The sequence below is a fragment of the Gymnodraco acuticeps genome, unplaced genomic scaffold, assembly GCF_902827175.1.
Source record: "Gymnodraco acuticeps unplaced genomic scaffold, fGymAcu1.1, whole genome shotgun sequence".
Classification (NCBI taxonomy): Eukaryota; Metazoa; Chordata; class Actinopteri; order Perciformes; family Bathydraconidae; genus Gymnodraco; species Gymnodraco acuticeps.
In genome coordinates, this window is record NW_022989983.1 from 1,719,478 (window position 1) to 1,738,223 (window position 18,746).

General features: G+C 40.6%; 2 protein-coding genes across 3 annotated transcripts in view; one reads left to right on the plus strand and one right to left on the minus strand.

Annotated features, from left to right (window-relative positions):
- The window catches only part of si:ch211-232b12.5 (zinc fingers and homeoboxes protein 3), a 55,589-nt gene that overhangs the window by 24,601 nt on the left and 12,242 nt on the right, over nt 1-18,746 (plus strand). Inside the window, exon 1 of one of the 2 annotated variants that reach the window (XM_034212312.1) lies at nt 16,806-17,063. The exons of the other annotated variant lie outside the window; for it this stretch is intronic. The gene's annotated coding sequence lies outside the window, so the exon portion shown is untranslated. Of the gene's footprint in view, nt 1-16,805; nt 17,064-18,746 lie in introns of those variants that run through there. 2 annotated transcript variants of the gene reach the window in all.
- fam83d (family with sequence similarity 83 member D) lies at nt 4,206-17,183 on the minus strand. The gene is made up of 5 exons (XM_034212317.1): nt 16,900-17,183; nt 13,256-14,085; nt 10,986-11,153; nt 10,219-10,343; nt 4,206-5,901 (listed from the first exon to the last, which is right to left on the minus strand). The coding sequence occupies exons 2-5, from the start codon at nt 13,730-13,732 to the stop codon at nt 5,064-5,066; spliced, it is 1,608 nt and encodes a 535-aa protein (XP_034068208.1). The 5' UTR covers nt 13,733-14,085; nt 16,900-17,183; the 3' UTR covers nt 4,206-5,063.

Genomic DNA, 18,746 nt, shown 5'->3' on the forward strand with positions numbered 1-18,746 from the left:
AACTCCAGGTGTACTGGTTGTATTCTACGACAAATGGGATGCTGTTTATTTTAGTTGTTAATGTTTGTTGTTGCTGCTTTTTAATCAAAGGCCACATATCCACTGCCCAGCATGTCGGTTTGACTCCTGCGCCCGCGCGACATTTAATTTATATTATCAATAAAACATGCTTAAAAAATGTATGTAATGTCACCAATTACAAACTTGCAATCTTAGAAGAGTGATATACAGTAAAACATTTCCCATAAAAATGTAATATTTGAAAGACCTAATGAAAAATGTTATGTTAGTAACATCTAGTTTCACATTCTTTCAAATATGTTTTAATGTTCTTATTTTTTGTGCTCTGATTATTAAATCATGTATGATCCAACCCAGATTACAGTTAAAGCTAAACAAGTACAAATATTAACTTTCAACCAGGGTAAAACAAATCAAATCATTTAAAAAGTAAATCACAGATATGTTTTTTTTAATTGTCTCACGTGAAGTGGAGCATGGAGCTCTTCTGTGTAACAGTGAGGGTAATAGGTGCAGTTGGCGGTGTTGTGTTTTATCCCCCACTGCTTCCTTCATTACAGGCGGTGGTTGCTTTGCAGCAGCCAATTAAAAGCAAATACCATTCTCTCACATTTCACCACCATTGTATTTACTTGTGGATCAATTCCCTTTAGTTGCACCATTTCACATAATGAATGCAGAGGCTGGTGATGTGTTTGCACCGCAGGAGAGCGGCCTGCTGCTCGCACCTTATTGCCGTGTACAGTAGCAGTTAAAACTCCAGGCCATGTTAAGTCTGCATGGTAACAAAGCGGCATCTTGTAAATGAAAAACATTCATAACACTGGTGTTTGTTAAAGCTGTAGTTAACTGCAATTTTTTAAATATAGTTAGTGGTTACAATCATGGTTCATTATGAGCATTTAGTACATTTCTCTTTAAAACAAACCAGAGGTTATATTCAAAGATTTAAAGGCTTCATTTTCATATGCAGCAGTTGTTGGCAATGTTAAATCCCAGGCTCCTCCAACAGTGGAAGTAAACTAGTGCAAGAGACACAGAATACTTGTATATGCTGCTCTTGCTCTTTTGCACTTTTTGTATATCATGTATTTTGTTTTTGCTATGTTTGTAAAATGTAAACTTCTTAAATGTTTTATGTGAGGGACTGCGGGTGGAAATGAGCTCAAAGCTAAATCTGGCACTGCTACGCTTGACACATTTTAATGTTTAAGTGTTCATCACTGTGCATTGTCCCCGCCAAATAAACGATTAAAAAAGTGGTGCAAGTCAAATGCAGGATTCTGTAAACTGAGAACATGTTAAATAGCATAAGATAAAACTGAATCTAAAATGAAATACTGTACAGTGGAATACAGTACTACTTACTGTAATAATATATAAATATGTGGACTGTAAACAGATGTATGTGCTATAAACATGAGTACGTGAATACACTTCAGAGTTATTCAACAGACTATCAGCATAGTAACACCAATACAGGTGAAATACAACTAGCCAGTGAGTCCATTATTGTGCCATCTCTATAGCCTGTGCAATACACTGTATACTTCCACCTTTAATACTTCCACCTGGCTGCTATTTCTCAAAACTGTTACTCGATGTGTATTTTATAAATATTGTACTTTTATCTTTAAACATTTGTATGCATGCTTCTTAATGAATAATCAAGCTATCTTTGGCTCTTTACTTGCTGTAACAAATGTAAATGTCCCCTCTGTGGGACGAATAAAGGTTACTCTGATAAGGATTATTAGCCACATTAAAATGTGTGATTTTACTATTCCTTCAAACTGCAGGCTGTTATAGGCGATTATTTGATAAATCAATCAAATGTGCGATAGACAGATTTGTTGTAGCCCTTTATGATAAAATCCTCTCATAATGTGTCTAAGAAACTATAATAAATAGTTGTCAGAATAATGAAGTATACATTCATTATATATTTTGTTGAGTTGTGAACTTACATTATTCCAAATGTTTCCAACTATTTTAAAACTTGTATTCAAATTGGTGTTGTCTGCCAGAAGCTGTCATGAATTGACTTCCAAGTACAAACCATAGACTGTATATACAAAGAACAACACCTCAAATGTGACTTAACTACAGGTCGTTTAAGTAATGTAATACGTTTCTTTCAACCAGTCTTAGCAACCACAAAAAGCACTTGTTTCACTAAACAATCAAAACAATAATGGCCGACTTGATTCTGAGATGTAAACCTAAGTAAAAGTACACATATACAACATACTACTTTTGAATTGTTTGTGTAATATGAAGTATATAGTCTGTAATATGAAGTATATAGTCTATGTAGTCTGGGAGGCGTGTGGCGCAGTGGATTAGTGCGTTGGTGTTCGGATCAGGGGATCACAGGTTCAAACCCCACTGCAGTCAGCATGTCGTTGTGTCCCTGAGACACTTTACCCCAAGTTGCTCCTGTGGGGATTTCCCACAGTACTGAGTATGTAAGACGCTTTGGATAAAAGCGTCTAACATGTAATTAAGTATCAACATTTCAAAAAATACATTTATATTGTGTTTTAGGCAGTTTATCATTAATTATCTGTGTGATACTTTGAAATGTGGGTAAAAGTGTGATAGCCTTAGTTTAAAACTACTGGACTGCAAAAATACATTTACTAATAAGTAACCTTTCATCTCGAAGAATGAGATAATCAGAGAATCACGTTTTACCAACTTCAACCACCATCTTTCATTCACCTTTGGATCCCTGCTCTGCGTCACGTACTGGAACCACACACAGGTCTCTGCTCTGCTAATAAAGCTACCTGTACATCCTTATATAAATTACACCTTAATCTCCTCGATACAGTTAAACATTAGTCACAATAAAGTTCGGAGTGACATTTATAACTCGAGTCATTCAGAGCACACGTCCCACCAGAGCGACGACGTGTTTTCACCATCTACAGTAGGACCTTTGTGCTTCAGAGTGAGATATGAAGACGTAAACAGAAGCTTGTGCCAGGCTCAGCGGCACATAGTGCACCTGTAGAACCAGGAAACAGAATCACCTCAAGTAGATTATTAATAATATACAGCTTTGCATGCTCTCCAAATCACTTGCTTCATTAAAAATAGCTATGTAGCCATCTAAAATCACTGACCCCAAATATATACATTGATAATAATGCTGCACAATTTGGAAGAAATAACTGATTATATTTTAACTGAAATTACAATAGCTATATTAGAGTTAATTATCATTTTTGAAACATTGTTGATCATAGTTGATTTCTCTTGTGTTTTCTGAACTTAAAGGTGGGGTAGGTAATTCACTTCAGAAACACTTTTTGTTATATTCCATGGAATGCTCTTCCTGATAGCAATGAATAAATTAAATGCTTTGACAATAAATATATACAAAAATGTAATCTGTGGAAGCCGTGGGCGTGGCGCTGTAAAAAGCACGACCAATAATTTATGCCGGCCCGGCTAAAATGACTGTATGGCCTACCTGCCTGTCAGCCTTCCATCTGTATACAAACTTATCTCGTGCCCTCATTGGTCATGTGCGCGTTCGTGTGTTGGAGGCATAGACTGTATATATAAAGGTTGGAGGAGGGGCTCTGTAGGAAGTCTGAAGGAAGGGGCAGATTTTTTTCAGTTGTGTACTTTCAAATTCTAGCGCACTCGAGCTGGTTTCTCCATTCTTACCTACCCACCTTTAACACGTAATCAGAATATACTAAAATATGATAATATAATATCTTCCGATATTCTGTCTCATAGCAACTCTGGCACTTACTCCATATTGCGGTTTCAATTAATTGTGCAGCCCTAATTGACAAGAATCTGTGTTGAATGTAAAACAATAAAAGCACATATAACAGCATGTAATCAGTGGTTTTAAAATCCATTGTGTGTAAGGAAGTGTTTACTTCATCCTAATTTCTTGTTTGTAATCTGTGATGGAGACTCCAAACCCACCCTGGACAGGAACAGTGATTGGCTGAATCTTCAGCAGAGGTGCCAGTATCACAGATGTCTTCTCTCAGCTAATTGCATGAAGGCACTGCAGTGCATAAAGCACAGGTGCTCTGTCACTGTGCTCCAACTTCTAAACATATTTCACTGTGAGATAGTCCTCACAATGATTTAATTGCAGCTTAAACTGGTGGATAAGTAGGAAATGTTAGAAAAGACAATAAACACTCATCTAGCAAAACACTACTTTGTTTATTAGCAAAGCGCAGCGAGAGCCAGCAGCCCCCAGGAATGTTGTTCAGAAGCAGAAACAGCAGCCAACTGTGATTAAACAACCAAAACAGCACTTTTCACTCAAACTACAGCAGATATTATCCAGTGTTAATCGCCTGTGCTGTGTGAATGATTTTTAATTAAACGGAGATGTTTTAAAAAAGAGTATTATTGCACTGTCTTTGGTTACAGTTCTGCGTTACACAAATAAAGCTTTAGACGTGGAAAGGACACAAAATGAAAAGGACAAAAGTGAGCAAAGCAGACTATACAGCATTCATTTTACATTCTATTTTTAGCTTATCTTATTCTATTTTAGTTGCATTTAGTTAACTTCTCCTGCATTATTTGCAAACTAGTCTTGCAATATTCTCTTGCACTATTTTATTTGGATTTGTCTTCTATATATATTCATGTTTTATTGTTGGAGGAGCCTTTGCTTGCATATCTACACTGTAGCAGTGCATATGACATTACATTACATGTTACTTGTTAGACGCTTTTATCCAAAGCGACTTACATACTCAATACTGTGGACAATCCCCACAGGAGCAATTTGGGTGAAGTGTTGCCCAGGGACACAACGACATGCTGACTGCAGTGGGGTTTGAACCTGTGACCCCCTGATCCCAACACCAAGGACCTTTCCACTGCGCCACACGCCTCCGTGACAATAAAGTCCTTTAAAAAACCTACAAAAAGAATAAAATAACCTACTGCATAAACCAGAACCCTTTATTTAAAACAGAGGATCCTCTAGAAACCTTGGCACAGCTCTTCCCCCACCACCTTCCTTCTGAAAAATCCCAGAGGACAAACTAGTGCACACATCTGGCTCTTGGCCACGTGCCCATGCCCGCACTTTCACCAAGCAGTCTGGGGTTTGGTTCCTGCTCGCTGTCTTTGTGTTCCCTCTGCTGGCTGTGAGCTCCAGGCCCCTGAGTCATGTTGGTGACGTCCGCCAGCTCGCGCCTCTGGGACAGGTTGGTCACCATGTGCTCCAGCTTGCAGCGGATGTTGGAGTAGTGGTGCTGGCGCTCCTCCTTCAGCTGGTTGAAGCAGTGCTTTACGGCGCCGTCTGCTGCTGAGCTCTGCCTCGGAGAGGAAAGAGAGGCGGCCTGGGTTTGAGGCGTGATCTGTTGGTCAGTCTGCGTGTCGCTGTCCGTCACCGACAGGCCGGTCTGAGTGGAGGCGTGGCAGGTGATGGAGCTCGCTGGTTCTTTCTCTGTGAGCTGATCTGCGGATAAACGCTGAGTTGTGCTTCCTGCCAGGATCTCCTCCTGCGTGTGCGGCCCCTGCGTCCAGTCCTCATCTAAAGTGGAGGTGTTGGACACCGGGTTGCTTTTGTGGTTATCTGGAGTCGAGGCTTCACACGGGGGCTGGACAGAGAGATTTAAGGCTCTGCGGCTCGGTGTGCTGGTGAGACGCGCTGACTCTAGAGGCCTCTCTCTGGCCAGGTGAGGGGAGGAGGCCCCCAGGTTTTTGATGAGGAGCTGCTCGAAGATGCCGCTGTTCCGGACACTCGGAGGTCCTCGAGTGTTCACAGGTTGAGACTGAGCGTACAGGATCCGAAACTCCTCGTCAAATTTCTCTGTGACCTGGCCAGAGAGCTCGATCAGGTTGCTGCTGTTCAGTTTGCCGTCGGTCCAGTTGTACCTGCACAAGAGCGGGATTTAAAAACATGTATGCATTACAGAAATACACAACATAATCAACCAAAAATTGGTTAAACTTTCCAGTAGGCTCATACAAACATACTTATAATGCATTTAAAAAGGCTTCCTTTATAGCTAATAAGTTATATTTACTTTTTTAATTAACATTTGGAATAAATTGTTTATGCGATTTATCCAATCTTTGGATTTGCATAATGCTAATTCAAGGCTTTTAGATAAGAGTTTATTTTTACTATTATTATTAATTATAAATATTTCAAATAAAAACTAAACGAAATACATAAATACAAAATTGTAATCTCTCGAACTGAATATTGATTTAAGAAATGTTTGTACTAAATCTAATGCCCTTTGTTTAAAGACTTTTTTGCAGCTGCAGGAACCCTGTGTTACTCTGCTTATAGCCGTGTATAATTATAGTTAAACCACCTTTAAATATTCATAATGCAATACAGCAGTTATCATAACACATTACAAAGCTTTTATCATCACTTATTAGGTCAATTAATCATAATAGCTGGTGTTAGTTTTCACTTTACTTTAGGTGTCTTATAACCAGCTTGTATTATATATGAAGTATCACAACTATGGGCTGAAACTAACTCTTATATTTTCATTATCTAAAATGATTCTGACATTTCATAAACAGTGAAAAATGTCCATCTCCATTTAGGCGGGAACGAAAGGGGTTGTATCTATGGAGTCAGATTTGGGTCAATATTCTAGCACGCAAAACAAGCTACTCACGAGCGGAAAAAGTGCTTTTACACGCGCATGAAATGACCCTCGCGCGCAGATTAAACCCCCGCGAGCGGCTATGCGCTCGCTCGCGAGAGAGACAGCCCTCTTGCTCGCTCGCGGGAGTGTCAGCCTCACTCGCTCGCGAAAAGTTTCTGATACCTTGGGGCGGAGCCACTGGACTTTGATTGACAGCTGCCAGGAAGCCCGGAGTTGCCAGGTTTGATAAATGCCTGAACTACCAAGAGCCGAGGAGTGACAGCTGCCAGATCAGGTGGACGAGATTGATTGGTAAAGTTGTCCATAAAAAACTATTATATTCGTAAAGTGTACAGCTAATATATATATATATATATATATATATATATATATATATATATATATATATATATAAAAATTAATTTGATATAAAAAAATGACACATTAATTCTAGGTGCAATACTTTTACAAACACTATAGTAATAATATGCATTCATTATGACAACATCATACTATCACTATAGGAGTGTTCTATAGTGTGTTCAAAAAACAACTACAGAAACACTATATTATGCTATAGTAGTACTATTTAAAATAATATAGTCTTAATACGGACCAACAAAAACACTATAGTAATACTTTTACAAACACTATAGTAATAGAATGCATTCACTATGACAATATCATGCTATTAGGAGTGTTCTATAGTGTGTTTAAAAAACAACTACGGAAACACTATATTATACTATAGTTATACTATTTAAAATAATATAGGAATACTACAAAGATCTAGATACATAGTATTACTATTGAAATATTATAGGGCTACTATAGCTAATAAAATGGCACTACAGAAAAAACTATTGTAATACAATAGCTGGTGAAAAATACTACAGAACACTACAAACTTACTAAAGGACACTATACAACTCTTATAGTAATACTATAATTCATTTATAGTTCATTTCGTAAGGGAGGTGCATACAGCAGACAGTAGCTAGCAGTTTTCCACTCAAAAATATATTGTTTTATATAAAATTAATATATATATATATATTAGCTGTACACTTTACGAATATAATAGTTTTTTATGGACAACTTTACCAATCAATCTCGTCCACCTGATCTTGCAGCTGTCACTCCTCGGCTCTTGGTAGTTCAGGCATTTATCAAACCTGGCAACTCCGGGCTTCCTGGCAGCTGTCAATCAAAGTCCGGTGGCTCCGCCCCAAAGTGCCAGAAACTTTTCACACGCGCGTAGACAGACTCCGCGAGCGAGTGAGGCTGACACTCCCGCGAGCGAGCAAGAGGGCTGTCTCTCTCGCGAGCGAGCGCATAGCCGCTCGCGGGGGTTTAATCTGCGCGCGAGGGTTTAATCTGCACGCGAGGGTCATTTCATGCGCGTGTAAAAGCACATTTTCCGCTCGTGAGTAGCTTGTTTTGCGTGCTAGAATATTGACCCAAATCTGACTCCATAGTATCTGCTACTTTTCTCTTTCGTAGAGCCCGTTCGTTCACACGAGGCCGTAACGGAAGCGCGGAAACGGACCCCTCAAACGATAACGGGTCCCAAGGTGGATAGATCTGCGGACGGAACGCTCTGGGGGGCCAAACGGCTCCGTGTGTACTTCCTATACGATCATTTCCTGATAACGATGAAGCCATAGCCCCGCCTCTCCCCACCTCTGCTGCTCACTGCTGTAGCATGGTCAGTAGCTACTGTCAGTAGCTACAGATGTTAGTGCAAAATCTACAGCTCCTCTACCACAACCATCAGCAACAAGTGGACATGGAGAACTACATGAACTACATGTTGCTAAATCCACCGCGGAGCATAAACAGAAGGGCAACCATGGCAACCATGCTCGGGGGGTCTTCTTCGCTGCTTTTGGTGTATTTTGTGGCGGAAGTACAGCGCCACTTACAGGCCCGGCATATGTACTACAGCGTCTCCAGCGGTCTCGTGTGAACGGACAAGTTTCTTGAGCTGATACCGTGTGAACGGAAGACTTTTTTTATATCGAACTTGGTTATTTTGCGTTCCATGAATCCATAATAATAAGTATTATGAACATTCCTTAACGCTCATTTCAGATTTGTATTAAACAGCTCTATAAGCAGATTATAATGCATCATAAGTATGTTTAAAATACAATATAGTCTAGGGCAGTGGTTCCCAAACGGTGTGCCGCACACTGGTGTGCCGTGAGGCAAGTCCGGGTGTGCCGTGAGGCAAGTCCGGGTGTGCCGTGGGATTTTGTGACAACCATACGTTATTATCGTTAACTACACAAAAATAATAATTTTTTTATTTACTATATCAGTACTTTGTAGGTTTATATGTACGTAATCTGCGCGTCCACATCTCCACGTGCAGTGCTGCATAAACATGGCTGAGTCAGCGATAACTCTCGAGGGGTGGAGGTATGTCCATTATTTTGAGTTCGTCCGAAGAATAGACAGGAATGTGACGGTGAGGTGCAAACTGTGTCCAGGCCAGAAGCTGTTATCCACTGCTGCAAACACCACGTCAAACCTCAACAAGCACCTGCAAAGAACACATGCTAAGGTGAAGCTAACGCACACGCTATTTATTGTTTGTTTATATCACGTAGTCTGTTCTTCTTCTCTGTCTTCCGGTTGTTGCCTGTTTTGAATGACAAATACACACTACCGCCGCCTGCTGGTAAGGAAAGTTATTGCCACTCACGCATGCGCAGTTCGTACGTGCTCGGCGAGTAAAGTAACGAGTTACTTTATGTAGATAGTAACGAAGTAGTGTAATATATTACTTTTTTTTAAAAAGTAATATGTAATATATTACATTTTTTAGTAACGACCCCATCTCTGGAGTTGGCGTTCTCTACTCTGGTTTACATGAAGAACAACAGGAGGTCACGGCTCTCTGTTGAACAGGACTTGCGAGTGGCCCTCTCCTCAGTGCCACCAAGGATTAACTAATTATGCACGCCCCGACAGGCACCTGTATCTCACTAATTTGTAAATCGGCAAAATATTTACAATAGCACATGTTTCAATGCTGATTGCTGAAATGTTACATTTATAATGTGTAGTTCAGGACCATGCAATGCAGCTTCCTTGCATTGACAGTTCTCTGTGCTGAATTTCTGCTGAGTTTCCTTTCTCTCGTTTTTTATTTTGTGACCTGTCTGGTTTAAATGAGTGTGTTGCTGCGTTGATGAAGCCTAATTTGATAAAGTTTCAAATTAATTTCTGAAATATTTCGTTAATAAATATTTCATGAGTAATATAGTTGAGTATATTTTATTTGGCATTAGTAAATAATTATGCACATTTACAGATATTTTACATGATATGAGTGATAACACGTGTTATAAGGGCTATTTTGCACAATAGGTGTGCCTTGAGATTTTTACACCTTTGGTGTGCCTTGGGCACAAAAAGTTTGGGAACCACTGGTCTAGGGTGTCATAGAAAGTTTCACAGAAAAATGGTATTACATTACTCTCTGTTAGATGTGGAGGTTTTAGGCATATCCTCGCTGCATAATACACAGCTTAAGCATTTGCCTTCAGATAAAATGCTTAGCAGGCGTTACCTGTAGGAGCCTGTCGCCACTCTGTTGCCGTCGATCAGCATGAACCTCTCGTGAACCTCCCCGGTAATCCTGGCTCCTGATCTCATGTAATAAATTGTACCAGTTATGGTTCGCACTTTCATTTGCTGAACGGATTATAAAGGGGAAAAAAAGAGGAAGAACAAAGGGAGAAATTAGTGCAGACACGACCAGACATATCAAATATTGAAGATTTATTTGTCTAGTATTTTTTTTAAACTAGTTGCAGCTCAAAGTGCTTTAACAACATTGCATCACAAATTAAAAAAGAGAACAAGAAAGTAACTGCAGGTCAAACACTTAAACCTCATGCACATACACAACGAGAGATAATAAAATAAATAATGATCCTTCTCTGTAATAAATAACAATAAAGATTATTTTTATTATTTATAAAGACCTATACAATAAAACAATTATTTAAAAAATAAGAATAATAAAAAAAATTGAATAAGAAAGATTAAAATACCAATTTAAAAAGGGGATATCGCTAATAAAACTAAAATAAATAAATAGAAACAGAAAGGTAAAGAGCAGAAAGAGTCTGTCTCTGATGTTTGCTGGTAGGGTGTAACACAGTTGGGGAGCGTATTTAATAAAAGCTGCTTCACCCATTTCATTTTGGGTGGATTTTGTTAAAGCCATCTGAAGAGGATGTCAGGGCTCGTCCATTACAGGGCACACTTTAATCTGATGCCATCTTGATGTTATTATTGTGCACACAGAGCCACACCCAACCAACCACATACCCGAAGGTCGTCCAGGCGAACGTTGACATTTCTGCACATCTTGAGGAAAGCCGGAGCACACGATTGGTCGAGCAGGATGTAGACGGGGACTTTGCGTAGGGTGCAAGCCTCCTGAAGATCCTTAAAGATATCCAGGTCTGTCAGGGAGTCTGTAACTATGGCAATCACCTGCAGTGGAAAATTACAGAGGTAATATAATAGAATTCCTTTTAGGAGCTGCAGCAGCGCCACACTCAGCACATGACTGTGTTTTATTATTATCAAATGATCAAGACCTTATTCAAACAGAGCCGTGAATCTGTCACCTAATGTTTGTGCTGATGAGCTTTCTATTGACTGTGGTCTGTTACCATGGCGATTGGCGGTAACGCTTGGTCAGCAAACAAGTTATACTTTCATGCAGGAGACGAGCCTCTGTTCTCCACAAGCTCAGGTTCAAATGGAGATTTCTCTGGTTTTATAGCAAGGACGAGAGGAATTTCACACGCTGTGGTAAAGGTTGTGTGACGTGTCGAGGATTAGACATGGATGTTTACATAGCTCAAATGTATTTCTTTAAACTGTGTGTTCTCCATATGCAGCTTAGTCAGGAGTTCCCTGCTTATTTTTAGGGAAATGTGTAAAAAACACATTTTTGTGGAATACAGGAGCAGGCTGTTGCTCGTAAGCTGCCTCGTATAACGAATCCTGTGTGTGCCGTGAGCGGTTTGACATTACAAAAGGACAGCCGACCGTAAACCTGGACGAGAATATTTGCATTAAGGTTTCGACTTGAGCTGCAAAGGTTAATCGATTAGTTGTCAACTATTCATTTTAATTGCCAACCTTTCTTTCTGATCATCATTTAATGTTTGAGTATATTTTTAAATAAGGTACAAAAATCTGATTCTAGCTTCTCAAATGTGAATATTTTCCAGTTTCTTTACTCCTCTATGACTTTGTAGACGTAAGAGTTGTGGGTGACAGAAATACATTTTAGGAGGTCAACTTGGGCTTTGGAAAACTTACATTTTCCCCTTTTTCTGACATTTTAGAATCCAAACCAATGGAATATTTGTGAAAAATAATCGTCCAATTTCTCTACAATGAAAGTATTCTCTAGCTGCAGCCCTGGTTTAAACTGTCTGCCTGCACACCATCCTTTCAGCCACAACCCAGAGAGGGAAACCAGCATTTTAATTGCTCTGAATGAAGAGGGAATGCAAACTTTGATAGAAGGGAGCACAGCAAGTCGAGGCACATCTGGCACGCAGGCCTGAGGTGCTGCACGCACTCCCTCCTTAAAGGAATGTTTCTTTAAAAAAAAAAAAAACATGCCGGACTGACAGCTCACATCAGGAAGCGTCACCATGAATATTCATGGCCAGTTTTTTGTGTTAGTTAGATCCTTTTGGTCATTACTTTCTGTCTGATCAACACATCAAAAACCTTCCAAATCTACTCACTGATCAAGGGAACTCCGTAGGGACAATCTGGCATGTGTTTTAAGGATGACACAAAGAAGATGTAGAAACTTGATTTCCCCTCCAAAACAAGTTCAATAAGTGACTATATACACTCACTGATTTTGTGACAGCGGGGGCATTTTATACTTGAATTTGACACATATTTTAAAAAATAACCCTGTTTTAGGATGATACCAAAAAGCAATTAAGCCTAATAAATACCATTAGAAACTATTGTAATGTTATTATTATAAATATGGATGAGTAGAAAATACAAAAATTACTAAAACTGGATATAGTACACCATGTTCCCTCATGTACCTGCAGGACATTTCTAAAGGAAATAATATAATCAGTTGCCAAATCGAGAGTATTTTTTAAAGGCGGCAGCTGTGCTTTTAATAGTTTTTACAAACCTCTCTGGCACTTTTCCAACACAATGAAGATACAGAAACTAGATTTTCCCTCCAAAAAAGTTTAATAAGTGACTATACACTCACTCATTTTGTGACAGGGGGGCATTTGATGATGGAATGACAAATATTAAAACAACAGTTTTAGGATGATACCACAGACCATACTGCCATTACTGTAGCAGTCAGGCCTAATAAATACTATCAGGAACTATTTGGAAAAGTAATTGTAAAAATATGGGGGAGTAGAAAGTACAACATGACTATAACTACATACTGCACAGCATGTTCCTTCAGATATTTCTAAAGGAAATTAAGCAGTAATGTAGCAGTAAAACCATTACATTTTTTTAAACGTGGTAGTTCGATTTTTTTTTAAACTGCTGTGGTTTTAATAGGTGTTTGTGCATACCTCTCTGGCACTCTGGATCATCCGCCTGGCAGCCTCCTTGCAGCTGTAGATGCTCTCCCCGTAGCTCGGCTGGAAGTGCGCCACGGCCCGCGTCACTCCCCGGTACGAGCCTGCGGTGAAGCCCGGCCAGCCGAGCTCCAGCACCGGCGGCTCCACGTCCGACACCTCGGGGAAATACGTGACTGAGGAGCAGTCCAGCGAGCTGCTGAGCTCCGTGCCCTGCTCCTCCCCGAGGAAAGACACACACCGCGGAGGAGGAACAGCAGCGCTGCGGATCCGCTGCATCTCATCGTCCGACAGAAAGTTGGGGATCCTCTCTTTCCTGAGGAACTCCAGAAAGTTGTCTATTCCTCCCGACAGCAGCTCCTCCAGAGCCAGCCGGTGCCTCTCGTTGTACAGCTCCTGCAGCTTCAGCTCGTCTTCCCCGATGAGTTTGGTCCCTAACCGGAGAGGTGAGTCTTCAAGGCACTGCGACATCGCCACGATTTGTTCCCCTTTCTCCTCCAAACGCTCAGGTGAGGTGAGAGGTAACGTGTTCGACCTTACAGGAAGCCAGATTCGTATTTGGATTTTTTCCCTCCGTTCCTCTTCGTATTGGCTGTCTGAAAGTTGTCAGACCAGATTGGCGTCTCCCGGCTCGATGAGGCGGGCTGTCAGTCTAATGTAAAGCCGGTCTCATTGGCTCGTTTGGAGGCAAACAATCCTCCGGTCCGACCCTCTCTCTGGCCTGATCCGGTTACAGAGCACATAGCAGCTGGGAGCAGAGAGGCTTCACTCTGACGCTTTATCCGGGCACCATGAACTCTGTGATTCCTTGGGACCAGGATCCTCTATTCTCAGTTTCAAACAAACAAAAAAGAACATTTAAAAACACCCACTTTCTGCCAATGGTTTCTCGTTCACTTAAATATCATGGTGTAAAGTAACTAAGTAGATTTACTCAAGTAGTGTACTTAAGTTCAATTTTGAGAGACTTTGTATTATACTTTGTACTTATACCGACTACAATTCAGAGGTATATCGTGTACTTTCAATCAATAAAATGTATTCAATACCTTTAGTTACTTTACAGATTTTAATTAATGATGTCAAATATAATCAACACTTAAATCAGACTTAAGTTACACCTGGAGTCAATTCACAAGCTACCCTGCAGTAAATAAAACTAGCTGCGGGTTTCCAGCTTTGATAACACTTTAATGCATCAAAACATTATAATCAAAACGTATCATATACATTATTCTGAAATGGGCCAATCTGCAGAATAAGTACTTTTGGTACTTTAAGTATATTTTGATGCTAATACTTTTGTACTTTCACTTGAGTAACATTTTAATGCAGGACTGTATGTGTAACAGAGTATTCCTACACTTCCTAAACATGGTTTATCTTTCACTTTAGATTAAATTAGACACATAGAAAGTAGATTTCCCATCTGCTCACTTGGCTGTCATCTATCATAGTAAGGAAGATTTTTATTATCAAAAGCACACCAAGAACAGAGAAGCAGTCGATAGAAACTAAAATATCAGAGGCTCCCTCAAGCATAATAAAAATGTTAACATAACCAAATACAAAAATGTAATAAAGCTTTAAGGGCAAACTGAAAGTGGGAACAGAGCAGCACTCAAAGCCAATACATCTTTACAGAGTTTTCTTCTGAATACTCAGCTATGTCAAGGTCAGAGAAAGTGCACGTTAAGATGACATACTTCCTTTGTAAACCAGTGCGTAAGGTGCACACACTGGGTAACCATAGCAACAGTATCTACTTGTGGTGGATGCTGTGCATGAACTTGAATTGACTACAAACTACAATAAAAATGGTCTATGATTTGCAAACAGCCTCGCCTTCATCCAAACCTGAACAGCTAAATAGAATTCCAGAAAATGGTCTTCCAGAAAATTCAAATGTAGAAAATGATTATACACCTTAAATCCTAAACAAACCAGCATGTTATTTTTTACAATTAGAAGATAATCAAGAGGAAAGCATTCCATCTTGGCAACCTCTAATCAGTATTCAAAAAGGATAATGTCCTGCTGTGCATAAGCCTACGGGGACAGAAGCCTGCAATACAGGAGATAGTGCCAAAGAAAAGGAACGCACACACACTCCCCCAAAGTACACAATATAATACAGAAACTGTTTGCTAATAAGTACAAATATATATCGTATTGAGCCATGACTGCTGGTATCCTTTCCATAACTATATACAAGCATATATGTGCCACAAATGTATAACTGTATCAAGAAAATCTTATATTTTAGCAACGCTTATTTTATTCCTATAGTACGATACCAGTTAATGCATACTGCACATCTCACTTTGTTTTTTACCATAGAGTGATCCATCTTCCTGCTAGAAATCTTTGTTTGTCATGACTGTACAGCTACAGGCAACGTCTGAACCCAGTCAGGACAAACTGGGAGGGAAGAGCAAATCCGCGTTTCCTTAATAATGGAGGCCTGTAGTAGTAGCCCTATATGTCCATATTTACACAAGGCATTAAGGATGTTGTAAGTGTTGCTCATGCTGTAGGCCTCTTACTGTGTAGTCCCGCTACCTGTTACACATACAGGTAGCCAAGTGTACACATATATCCATAATATTACAATGATATCTCTAATAGGCTTCTCTACAAAAACCTGTAGTACTCTACTTTATGTATCACACTTAATACTTGTTTGTGTACTATTGCTGCGCTAGTCCACTTCTCTTTTTGTAATGACTTGTTGATATGTTTTCTCCATATGTTTTAAAAATATTTTACCACCTTTAATTAAATTTTTCATTAGACCCTTAATGCAAACTGGTTTAGGGTCTCTGCGCTTTCCGCGGCCCGGCACATAAGGCCAACAAGGTCACGAGGGTCACAGCCGGTAGCCCCTATTCTTCAAAACGAGACATAACTAACATTGGTCATTTGATTTCGAGGAAAGATAGTCTTCTCATATTCAACTACGATAGTGGATATGAACCACTAGGTTTCATTGCACCTGCGTAATCTACCACTTTTACGCGTGTGCGTAAAAGTCTATTTAAAGCCTTTGGGCTAATAGGCCTGTGCTTTAAATGGCAATTCCCACACCGATTAATATTCAGAGTAGCCTATCAAGTGTTTTTTTCTTTTCTCAAAACGTCAGCAGTATTTTGAAAAACAACAACAATGGGACCTAATTAAGAAGAGCTTTTGGATGATGAAGCTCACTCAAACGGCCGATCACGAAACTCCTGTCAATTCCAAATGTACACAATACATTACATCTGCTCTGCCTGCTCCGCGGCGCCATTGTAGCTATGTATAACCTATGTGTATAACCCAATCTGCAGCTAGAGCTCTGCCTTACCCCTATAACGACATACCCAAATGTGCACGGGGCTCAGTATACGTACCCCCCTCCTCCCCTTCTACACACACGCCCGCACACACATCTCCATCTCCTCCCCGCCCCTCTCCAACATTTTACATGAAAGGGCTTTTGGATTTTGGATGACGCTCCGAATCACGTGTCCATAGGAAATACACTCGCTATAATTTTTTGGAGCTGCCTCGTCCTGCGCCGCCAACCGTAGTTGTTTTGCCGTCTCCATACAGTGTGGCTGAAGGGTGGAAAGGTAATATAATGTAATGTACCTTACCGTGGTCACTGACGGGTTCACGCCAGTTCACCGGGTTCACTTGAGGAGAGCTCCCACCCCCTGCTCGCCTCCTCTTCTTCTCCAAACGCAACGATCGGAGCTAATCCAATATTATTCATTTATATATTCATGTCGGATTCAATTTTTTCCCACCGACTGTTGAGGTAAGGATCTACTCTTCCAAAAAATAATACCTCTCTCTGTGTTGTCGAGGGCGCGTTCTCTAAAAGTTGTTTACTGAAATTAAGCCTCGCTATTGAATATTGCATTTTCATCTGGTGCTGTGTAGTCAAGGCAGTTTATATGAAGTCGCCAATGTATAAAATGGCGACAGTAGGTGGAGGAGGGGGGTGGAGTTTTTTTGGGAATATTCATAAGGTTATATAGAGTGCCAGATCGCCTTTGGCAAGTACACTTCGAGGCGGTGTGTTGCCCCACAGCCGTGTGAATGGAGAGAAACGGGTTAACTCGTCAGTTTGTTACAGTTACAACAAACCGAGCCTCCGTCTGGCTGAATGTGCGCTCCTCCTTGCGCTATACAATGTGGCGTATCTGCTTATTTTATTGCACAACGCTCTGTATTTCCCCCACTAGGCTGTGTGAGTGTGAGTGCTTATTTAGTTGTGAAAGACTTCCAAAAGCAGTGCTATAGCGGGCGGTACGACTGATTTAAGAGTCCATAGATGTTCAAAACTGCACGCCAAGTATCAATTTCCATCTATTGATCGCTCTCACTCTCTCTACACATTTCTTCCTCTTGCCTGAGCAGAAAAGGTAGGCCTGTATCTCTATGCACAGGACTCTTTTTCTTTCATTTCCTCCTCTTGCTCCTGCCAACATGTGCTGCTGCCCTACTAACACACGTACACACGCACAGAAACATACAGAACAGTAAAGCTGCTGATTTCAGGAGATATTTTAGCAAACTGTGGATTATCCTTGAGGCATCGTATTTAAAATATCAGCTCAGTATGGTCACATTTTCTACCCATACGTAAATATTGTGCCAGCTTTGAATGCCATGTGTCTCCCTCTGCCCTCAGCGGTAGGACCTCTGTGCTGACTAATGTTGCCTGCCGATCTGTGTGCATTGTCCATAACACAAGAAACAACCCCAGATTATACAAACTAGACAGGCATGAATCATGGGCAATTTTTGGAATGTTTTTTAATTATTTATCCATTAAAGTTTGTTAACATTTTGAGGTTTTCCTGAGAGAGTGGGTGTTCGGTCTGTGGGGAGTGACTCCAAAGTGTGTGTGGAGTCCAGGGGACATTTCTGCTCTCCGAAAGTTGTGTGTGATACAAAGGTAAATGAGCTCTTGCTGGGCAGATCCGGGCAGATCGGGTTCTGGGCCCGGTGAGTTGAGAGTGTGTGGAGGATTTCACTCCGGCAGGACGCTTACTCTGGGGGAATGTCAATTCCCTTTGTGGATCCCTGGGAACAGTCTTCCATCTCCCTTCTCGGAACTGCTCTAATGAGGCCAGGCATATTGCCTTTCATCCGTCTCTCCCTGCAATTAGGCCCAGCTCACAGTTTTCGTTATGGCCACAGCGCAGTGTTTGTATACACAGACACAATGTAGCGGGCCAAGACTGCCCACTGCTCCCCTCAGCGAGAACAGCGTCTCGGCACATGCCGCCCCTCGTATACCTGGAACACTGTACTCTTCAGGATTTGGTGTTCTTACTTCCAACAACACTGTGTATGTTGTGTTTCTGTGTGCCTCCCACAGCTCAAAGTGAATCCCCTGCCAGAGCATACAGAGGAAGGTCATATGGTCATGATTTGTAGATTTACTTGACATGGAGTGTAAAACATTCCTTGAGTTCAGAGGAGAAGAAAA